Consider the following 10,186-nt stretch of genomic DNA (forward strand, 5'->3'; position numbering starts at 1 on the left):
TAAATTGGCACTCTGCTAGTGGGGCACCCACCCCCGTCCCCCTCCCTACGCCACTGCCTGGTGACCCCACAAGCCCCATGGGCTCAAGTGCCAAGGGAATTCTGCTGTACTGAGCCCAGTGGGGGTTTCCCTGCCACCTGCTGCCCCCAGGACAGTGTGTGACCCGCTCATGGCTGCATCAAGCCCTGAATTGTCCAGGCCTCAGAGCTTGGCAGAGCCAACACAGGGGCCCAGCAACACTGAGCCACTTAGCCCAGCTCCTCCCCAGCAGAAGAAATTGAAGGGGGCCACCCCCAAGTTCAGCTCCCCAGCATGGAATTTGCCCAGCCACCCACACTCCTGCAATGCGGGGGAGGCGGCAAGGGGGAAGGGACAAAAAGCACCAGGAGACCTTTGCTGGCCAATACATTTAATGGTCATTAGCCAGCCTAGAGACAAAGCTCAGCAGATCCCTCCTGGCACAAATCGGGTCTCTGCCATGGGCAAGTGGCTCGCAGCTCCTTCCGGCAACACCAAGTCAGCTGCAGAGACCGTGAGGGGAATGTCCCACCCTGGAGCCAGTTGCTCCCCATCCTTGCCATGGGGCTGCTGCTCACAGCCAGGCTAGCCAGTGTCCACCAGGCCGCAGTGTCCTGCGCACAGTGCAGCGTGGCCTGTTCATTGGTAAGACCATGGCACCAGGGAGCCCTGGACTGGGAGCCAGCCCCAGCCGCTGCACAGACCCAGGGCAGAGCCAGGCCCTGCCAGTCCAAGTACAAGCCTCCAGCTCCAGTCAGGTGGGCAAAACGCAGCGTTGTCTTCAAGTCGGCATTGTCACGTCCCAAGTCGAGTCTCAAGTCTAACATTTTTAAATTAAGTCACTTTAGTACCAACCATCAATATCAGCACTGTCGGACAATTTTTTCACTAAGTCGATTTAACAAAATTTGCAAGTCTCAAGTCACAAACAACAAACCCGAGTCAAGTGTCCAGTCAAGTCACCTCAGCGACTTAAGTCCAACTTGAGTTCATGTCGTGGGACTTGAGTCAACAGCTCTTGCAGGACAAGGGGCCCAGGAGACTGTGCTGCTCGCTGGGCCCAGCTCCAGCAGGCACCGGCTCGGAGGCAGGATCTGACAATGCGGCATGTGGCCATTTAGCGGGAGTGTCTCTCCAGTATGGGGGAGGCAGGGCACCAGCCCTCATTTGGAAAGGTACCAAGTGGGCGACACAGGCTGGCATCAAGGCCCGTTCTCCACCCGGCACCCTCACAGCCCCCGGGCCTTCCGCCAGCGCTTCACCAGCTCCGCCAGCTTCTCCAGCGCCTCCGGCAGCCCCTGCCCGCTCACCGCGCAGCAGCCCTGGGCGTGCCACTCGCGCCCTCGCAGCTTCCTCAAGCCCAGCTCCTCCACCAGCTGGGCACAGGACCGGGCCCCAGGCAGGTCCTGCTTGTTAGCCAGCAGCACCAGCGGCACCCCTGCCAGGTCCTCCGCCTCCAGCAGGACTTCCAGCTCCTTCCGCGCCTCCCCCAGCCGCTCGGGGTCCGCGCCGTCCACCACGAACACCAGGCCGTCCGTGTTGCTGTGATAGTGTCGCCACAGGACCCTGATCCGGTCCTGGCCCCCCACGTCCCACAGGGTGAAGGTCACGTTCCTGACGGGCGCCACCGTCTCCACGTTGAAGCCCAGGGTGGGGATGGTGCTGACCGTCTCGTCCAGCTTCAGCCGGTAGGTGATGGTGGTTTTCCCGGCATTGTCCAACCCCAGCAGCAGGATCCGAGCCTGCAGCCCGGAGAAACTGCCCAGCACCGCCTGCAGCCTGCCCAGGATCAGCCCCATGGTGCGCTCAGCCACTGCCTGCGCTGCCCGGCCACACGGGCACTTATATCCACCGGCCTCGCCTCCCATTGGCTGGCGGCGCCTGCGGGGGCGTGGCCGGGGAAGCCCCATCTGCCGCGCTGGCCGCAGACCTGCTGGAAGCTTTGGCGAGGCGCGCTCTGACGCGGCGGGTTCGAAGGCAGCGCCGCAGCCAATCAGAGCGCGGCTCAGCGGAATTGGGGGATCCGCTGGACACGTCACCAGGGTGTTGCTGTCGCACGGAGCCCCACGCGGCGCTTCCCCCACAGCCGCTGCCGGCGGCCCCCGGCTGGGAACTGCACCGTGGGGGCCGATGGAGCCGAGCTGCCCCTGCGGGATGGTGCCCGGGGGTCTCTGCGTTTGTGTCCTGCCCCTCATGGCAGGGGCTCCCCACGTGTTTCTCTCCACGCCCCCCCATAACATTCCAGGCGCCTGGGGTAGGGACTAGGATCCAGGCTTCAGCTGGAGGGGGGGCGCTGAACACTGGGGTCCTAGCATCTGCCAAGCAGAGCACTGGGCCTCAGGCTGAATTTGACGATTTGGGAGACCGGCTGCATGAAGCCAATGGGGCTGTTCATGCAGGGAGCAAATTCTGTGCTAACCCTACGGGGCACATTTCAGAGTTTGGGGTGACTGCAACTTTAACTGGGCTTCCAGGAGCTACTTAGGCAACTGGAAACTCTAGTAGTTACACCAGGATTGTCCCCAGGGGGGTGCAGGGCCAGAGGAAAAGCCCCCACCACAAACCCCTGCTTCACCCTGTTCCCAGTCCCCACCCCTGCTCCACCTCTTTGCTCTCTCCCCTATGAAATGTGGCCCAGGGGATTACTTGTGGGCATGGTGCAGTGGCAGAAGGCGTGTCCCCCACGGCCCCCATGCACCTTCACACAGGAGCTGGAGCAGCCTGACAGCCTACTCCTCTCTGCCACTCTGCCCTCCCCTGGCCCACTGCAGCCCACTTTGCATCACTGCAGAGAAGTGGAGCACAGTGGGCCAGGAGGGTGACACATCAGGGCATAGCAGGCTGCTGGGCTGCTCCAGCTCCTGCTGCTCATGTGGTGAGTGCAAGTGAAGCAACCCCTGCTGCTGCACTGTGCCAGGCACAGTAATCCCCTGGGTCCCTCCCGTCCCTAGGACAGGGTGATCACCGCCTGGACCCCAAAATCTCAGGGCCTGGAGCAGCTGCCCCAATTCATCCTGTGGACAGTATGGCTTTGACTAACACATTCTGACATTTGGTGGCAAGTCCCTTGTGGGACACTGATTAGGGTCAGAATTGGAGATTCTCACCCAGCTACTCTTACTAAAGTCAGAAGGGACCATCATGGTCATCTGGTCTGACCTCCTGCACATTGCAGGCTACAGAGCCTCCCGCACCCACACCTGTCACAGACCCCTCCCCTCTGATGTCCTTCAATCAAGCTTTAAAGACTTCAAGTTACAGAGCAAACCCACCATTTACACTAGTTTAACCATGCAAGTGACTTATGCCCCATGCTGCAGAGCTAGTTGAAAACACCCAAGATCTCTGCCAATCTGACTAGAGGGAACATTTCTTCCTGCCCCCCAAGAATGGTGACCAGCTAGCCCAGGGGTTGGCAACCTTTTGTCAACAAAGCGCCATAGACGAATGCCCATTTGCAGGACTGAAAATACACAACTTAATATGATTGATAATGGATGTAATGATTAATAAATGCATCAATGAAACATTGTACTCACAGATATTATTTAATGGGACGTCTGCTGCTGCATCTTTTCACACGTCTTCAAAGTTTACATCATAACTGATGAAATCCAGCTTCATGCAGCATTCTGTCAATCATGGCAGGGGCTGGGGATGTGGAGGTGAAGGAGTCTGGGTTGGAGTGTATGCTGCCTGATTGTAGCCTTGGTGGCCCCAGCTCCAGAACAAAAAGCAAGCCGCCCGCCATGCGGCCCACCTCGGGAGCAACCAGACAGCCAACACCGGCTTCCCCAGTGCTAGAGCAACCAGGCAGCCACCATACAGCCCCTCTTTGCTATATACGGGAGACCAAGAACTCCCTGTCTCAGGAGCACAAGCTGGGAGCAGCATTCTCCAGTGCCCTCTGCAGAACATCTCCCAACCTGCTTCCACCACCAGGCCCCGATGCCTCAGAGATGGCTTGCAGTTTGTGGATTAGGTCCCAGGCCTGCCTGGGGGCAGCAGACCTCAGGCTGAGAACCGCTGCATTATGGGCTCACACCGTGTGGCATCTGAGTATCTCCCCTTCCCCTCAGCAGGTCACAGTCCATGCCTGGCCATGCCACAGATAGCTTTTCTGGCTGTTCCAGATCCCTGCAGCAGTGCCCCCCGCACCCCCTCCCCTGCATCCCAAAGAGCAGAGCAACTGGATAACAGCGGGTGCCCTTTGGAGGGCTCTGAGTGAACTGAGTTTGTTGGGTCTCAGGTCCACTTTGCCAATGACACCACCCCGACTGGCACTAATCACCCCCTGGGCGCAGTCTTAGCTGGGAGCCTGCAGACAGAACAGGCCCTAGCGGCTGGAACTGCCCACAGGGCAGGGGTCTCTGATCACGGGAAGAGGGTGCCCCCCTCCCTGCTTTGAGGACACAGGAAGGATTTGGTCTCTAGAGCTGCTAGCCCCTCTCGCCAGCACTGGTCTGGCTGAAACCACCCCTGCCTGGTGTGGGGAAGGGCAGTCATTGCACAGAGCAGGACAGCTCTGGCGCTGGGGAGCCTCTGGGTTCCTCAGCCCTTTCCCCATCAGGCCTGTGTGGCTCTGGGGCTTGGGCCGGACAGGAACTCCTTCCCCAGGAGTGAGTTTGACCCATGGCCCTCAGTGTGCTCAGCTCTCGCCCCTGCTCCCAGGGCTGGTTCCCGTTGCTTGCTCTCCCCTCCCCTTGGGCGCTGAGCTATGAGGTTCTCTCCAGCCACATACCCCCAACACTATATCTCCCACCCCCATGCTCTCTGCCAGGATCTGCAACCTCAACCCTGATGGCCCTTTGGCCTATCTAGGTGACCTAGGGCACAGTCTTTATGGCCTCCAGAGACAAGGGACACTCAGAGCCCTCTGTGAGTCCAAAACACCCTCTGCTCCTGGGGGACCCTGGGTGGCCCTAGAGCACAATGTGCCCTGCCCTGCCTCAGCCCGATCTGCTCCCTACTCTGGGTATGGAAGCTGAGATAGCACAGGGTCCTTATGCCAGCTCTGTCCTGGCTGGGGTGGGCCCCTGAACGGGGTTGATTGTCAGGGGGCAGTTCCCCTCACCCACCCACCCACCCTCCCTCTGTAACTTCCCTTGATGCACTGCCCCAGCTCTGAGAGGCTGAGACTCACACCCAGGGTGAAAGAATCGCAGCTGGGATTGGGATTCTGGGTTGGAGGAGAGACTAACTGGCCTAGACAGGCCACAAGTTATAAACATGGTGCTGACACTGCTTGGCCCCATGGCCAGACATTTGACTAGCGCAGAGAGGGCCCTGCCCTGGGGGTCCCACACCCCTGCAAAAGCTGCCAGGAGCATGAACAGACACGCTGAGTGTGGTAAAACCCTGCTAGGGTTTGGGATATGTTTGGAAAGGCAAGCACATTATGGGTAAACAGTAGCAAGCATTGCTGTCCCCTACACGCCCCAACCCAGGAGAAAGGAGCTCTGCCCAGAGCAGATTTACAGATGGGCAAAGTAAGAAAAGTGCTGATCGAGACCCATTTCCCCTGGCCAATGTGGCATGGGACACAGGCAGTTTGTGTGGTGACGGGTGTGCAGCGCCCGCATTGGCATCTCGCCTCTGCGGCCATTGCTGATCCCCAGCACCAGAGGGTGCAGAGTGGCAGCACCCTCCCTAACATGGGGTGGGCAGAGCACAGGGCACTATTCCTGGGTAAGGTCTCTTCACGCAACAGCTCCCTGGTGCCACAGAGGTTACCTCTGATATTTACCTGGCATGGACCAGTCATGGGCTGACACCTCCCTAGTCCATCACCACTGACACCCATCAATGTTGTCACACACACGCACGCACATGCACACACACCATTGCTGACACCCCAAAAGTCCATCACCGCTGACACCCCATCATTGCTGTTGACACACACACACACACACACACACACACACACACACTGCAGGAGCTGTGGGGGAAGCGGCGCGTGGGGCTCAGTGTGACAGCAACACCCGGGTGACGTGTCCAGCGGATTCCGCCCCGCACCCCGTTCCGCTAGACCGCGCTCTGATTGGCTGCGGCGCTGCCTTCGAACCCGTCGCGTCAGAGCGCGCCTCGCCAAAGCTTCCAGCAGGTCTGCTGCCAGCGCAGCAGAAGGGGCTTCCCCGGCCACGCCCCCGCAGGCGCCGCCAGCCAATGGGAGGCGAGGCCGGTGGATATAAGTGCCCGTGTGGCCGGGCAGCGCAGGCAGTGGCTGAGCGCACCATGGGGCTGATTCTGGGCAGGCTGCAGGCGGCGCTGGGCAGTTTCTCCGGGCTGCAGGCTCGGATCCTGCTGCTGGGGTTGGACAATGCCGGGAAAACCACCATCACCTACCGGCTGAAGCTGGACGAGACGGTCAGCACCATCCCCACCCTGGGCTTCAATGTGGAGACGGTGGCGCCTGTCAGGAACGTGACCTTCACCCTGTGGGACGTGGGGGGCCAGGACCGGATCAGGGTCCTGTGGCGACACTATCACAGCAACACGGACGGCCTGGTGTTCGTGGTGGACGGCGCGGACCCCGAGCGGCTGGGGGAGGCGCGGCAGGAGCTGGAAGCCCTGCTGGAGGCGGAGGACCTGGCGGGGGTGCCGCTGGTGCTGCTGGCTAACAAGCAGGACCTGCCTGGGGCCCGGTCCTGTGCCCAGCTGGTGGAGGAGCTGGGCTTGAGGAAGCTGCGAGGGCGCGAGTGGCACGCGCAGGGCTGCTGCGCGGTGAGCGGGCAGGGGCTGCCGGAGGCGCTGGAGAAGCTGGCGGAGCTGGTGAAGCGCTGTCGGAAGGCCCGGGGGCTGTGAGGGTGCCGGATGGAGAACGGGCCTTGATGCCAGCCTGTGTCGCCCACTTGGCACCTTTCCAAATGAGGGCTGGTGCCCTGCCTCCCCCATGCTGGAGAGATGCTCCCACTAAATGGCCACATGCCGCATTGTCAGATCCTGCCTCCGAGCCGGTGCCTGCTGGAGCTGGGCCCAGTGAGCAGCACAGTCTCCTGGGCCCCTTGTCCTGCCCCCCTGGCTGGAGCCGGTGGCTTGTACTTGGACTGGCAGAGCCTGGCTCTGTCCTGTGTCTGTGCAGCGGCTGGGGCCGGCTCCCTACCAGCAAACAGGCCACTCCGCACTGCGTACAGGACACTGCGGCCTGGTGGACACTGCTAGCAGCAGCCCCATGACAAGGATGGGGAGTGACTAGCTCTGGGGTGGGACATGAGGATTCTTGGGGATTGGGCTGCACAGGCCCATCCCCCTCCCAGTCTCCGCAGCTGCCTTGATGTCACCCAAAGGAGCTGTTAGGCACTCACCCATGGCAGAGACCCAGTTTGAGCCCGGAAGGATCTGCTGAAACTTGTCTCTGGGCTGTCCATGGCTGGTTAATGATCATTAAACATTGGCCAGCAAAGGTGGTGTCGGGCTCTTTGTTCCCCTTCTTCCTCCCTCCCCTCTGCATGGCAGGAGTGTGGGTGGGCTGGGCAGATTCCACCCTGAGGAGCTGAGCGTGGGGGTGGCCTCCTTCAATCCCTCCTGCAGCTTCTGCTGGGGAGGAGCTGGTCTAAGTAGGCTCAGTACAGCTGGATCCCTGTGCCGGCTCTGCCAAGCTCCCAGGCCTGGACAGTTCAGGGCTCGGTGCAGCCACGAGCGGGTCACATGCTGTCCTGGGGCCAGCAGGTGGGAGGGAAACCCCCACTGGGTTCAGTACAGAATTCCCTTGGCACTTGAGCCCCAGGTGATGTGGCTCATGGTATTGCTGGGGGAACCCACTGATCACCTTGCTGCATTCCCGTTTCTGCAGCTGGAAGGGATAGTCCGTACTGACTGACTGGGGTCATAGCATGTCTACGAAGGGCACTGGGTCCATGCCCAGATCCAGTGAGCATTGGGACTGGCTGGACCATGCAGCAAGCCCCAGAGATGCTGGACTAAAGGACCCTCTGGAGCCCTGAGCAGCTGAGCAAAGAGGCGACCTGCCTCTCTGCTTCCAAACTCTGCCAGTTCCTGCTGGAGTTCCTTAAACAGCCAGTAGGTGCCAGCAGCTTCCGCCTTATCACCCTGCTGCTCCTGGGCAGATCCAGCCTAGCACCCAACCAGAGGGGTGCAGGGAGGTGGGTACCACGGGGCCATGTGGCACATCTAGTCCAGTGTGCGGGGGAGGGAGGCACAGAGTGGGTTCTGTAGATCTCAGCAGGGAGAGGAACACGGTCCCCACTCATGTGGTAGCACCCGGGCAGACCTTGACCTCTAGATGGGTGCCCATTTCATCAATTTCCTTGGCCGGGACCGATGGCACCTGGGCTACCCAGTGGCTTGATCCTCCAGTGCTGAGATGGGAGATGCCCCAGGTGCTGCAGGGCCTGGGGGGCAGGTTCCTGGGTGCTCTTCCCTACCCCCACCCCACCCCCCAGGCAGTGCTGGCCTCCAACGCCCTGGATTTCTCTGGGCTGGGCATTTCCTCCGCAGGCAGGAGAGATGGTCTCTGCTGGCAGAGTCTGTCCCAGGCTGGCCGGCGGGGGCAGTGCTGAGCTGCTAGCCAAGCAGCGACTGGTAGAGCCCTAGAGCGTGGGGCAGGGTGAATTCTGGGGGGCATTGGCAGAGGGGTCTGTTAGCGCCTGTGGCCTGGCCAGTCCTCCAAACAAGCAGCTCTCTGCCCCTGCTTCCCCTAGGCTGGTCACTGCAGGGTGGGCTCCTTCACTTCCTGTCCCACACAGCTGTGGGGCACTCCTGTGGCACCAGCTTCCCCCAGCACGCGGCTCAGAGCCCCTGTAGCCTGTCATGCCCGAGCCAGGCCCCTGGTGTGTTCTGGGCTGGGCTTAGAGGAATCATCTGCCTGGCAGGCACCCTGGGCTTGGGCACCTTGGTAGGGTACCCGGCAGGCTGTGGGTTGTTTGCACCATGCTCGGCTGGGCGGGCAGCAGGGCCCTGGATGGGGGATGGGACCCGCTAGAGCCCAGAGATGGGCCCTGTGTCTTCCCCCCCTCTGATGCGGGGGAGGTCTGGGAATTGGGGGATGGAAGGTGGGTCGGGGGCCAAGGTGGGGGGGAAGCAGACCGCAAGGCATGCGGGGTGGGGGTTCTCGGCAGATAGGGAAGCTAGCAGCTCCCTAGTCATCTGTGCCTTCCAGCGGTGCCTCCCCCCGTGTCCTGGGCAGCCCCCAGACCTGGAACGGCCTGTTCTGTTGCTCTGAACTTCCCCAACAATACGAGTGGGATGAGGGGGGACGGGAGGCTCAGAAAGGAGCTGGGCTGAGCCTGCCATAGCCTGGCTGCCAGGTCCCGCTTCCCTCCACGGGCTGGGTATTAGCATTGCACCCTGTAGCAGAGACTGAGCGAACCCGCCCCAGAAGTGGCTGCATTTGGGGGCCGGGCGCAGCAAAGCCAGGCCCTAGCCAGTTGGCTGCCAAACCCTGGGCACTCGGTGGGCTGGACGGGCTTAGACCAAGTCCGTATTTATCCCCGGGGGCTATGTCTACGCTGGCGGGTTCTTGCACGAGAATGGCCGTTCTTCCGCAGAGCGTCCATGCAGCCCGCCCGCTCCTGCGCAAGGTTTACAGTGAAGCGTGGGAAGAGAGGGATTCTTGCGCGTGAACTACGGAAGAGGCTGAACAAAGGAACTGGGGGGTTGGGGGAAGAGTCAGTCTTGGGCTGGAATCGTGGAGGAGCCAGTCTAAGGAGAGGGCTGGAATCCAGGGGCCTAGGGATCCCATCTCAAGGGGTCTGAGCTAGCCTGGTCCAGACGCCTGTAAACACATCACGGCTGTGCTGTGCTGTAGCCTGGAGGAGCAATAAAACCCCTCTGTTCTACCGGCCGGCGGAGTCTGTTCTTGCTGCTAGGGGGGTGCAGGAACGGGGGAACCCCGACTGCGTTGTCACAGCCCCAGGGGCTCGGGGCCCCCTAGGAATGGGCCGTGCTGCCCTCCGCTGCTGGGGCCGGAGCAGCTTCGCTTTGCCTCCCCCCCAATGCTATAACCTGAGCCCCAGCCCCTCCTCCACACCCTTGGCCACGGCCTTTGTGGCGCCCAGAGCAGGCCGGGGGCCAGCAGCCCCACCTGTCGCTCTGTGACCCCTGCCTGGCTGCAGCAGGAGGTCCCGGCTGGAGCCCCGCCATGGCCATGAGATGGGCAAGGGCTGGGAGGCGCCAGCCTTGATGAGCTGCCCAAACCCAAACAGACGCC

General features: G+C 61.4%; 2 protein-coding genes across 2 annotated transcripts; one reads left to right on the forward strand and one right to left on the reverse strand.

Annotated features, from left to right (window-relative positions):
- Nucleotides 1-54: 54 nt before the first annotated feature.
- On the reverse strand, nt 55-1,940 carry LOC142821002 (uncharacterized). The gene has a single exon (XM_075911476.1). It carries the CDS (start codon nt 1,926-1,928, stop codon nt 1,248-1,250), a length of 681 nt encoding a protein of 226 aa, XP_075767591.1. The 5' UTR covers nt 1,929-1,940; the 3' UTR covers nt 55-1,247.
- A 4,281-nt stretch (nt 1,941-6,221) lies between these two features.
- Nucleotides 6,222-7,831, forward strand: LOC102450462 (uncharacterized). The gene has a single exon (XM_075911480.1). The coding sequence runs from the start codon at nt 6,253-6,255 to the stop codon at nt 6,820-6,822; it is 570 nt and encodes a 189-aa protein (XP_075767595.1). The 5' UTR covers nt 6,222-6,252; the 3' UTR covers nt 6,823-7,831.
- The last annotated feature ends 2,355 nt before the right edge of the window (nt 7,832-10,186 follow it).

This window comes from Pelodiscus sinensis, chromosome 29 (assembly GCF_049634645.1).
Source record: "Pelodiscus sinensis isolate JC-2024 chromosome 29, ASM4963464v1, whole genome shotgun sequence".
NCBI lineage: Eukaryota > Metazoa > Chordata > Testudines > Trionychidae > Pelodiscus > Pelodiscus sinensis.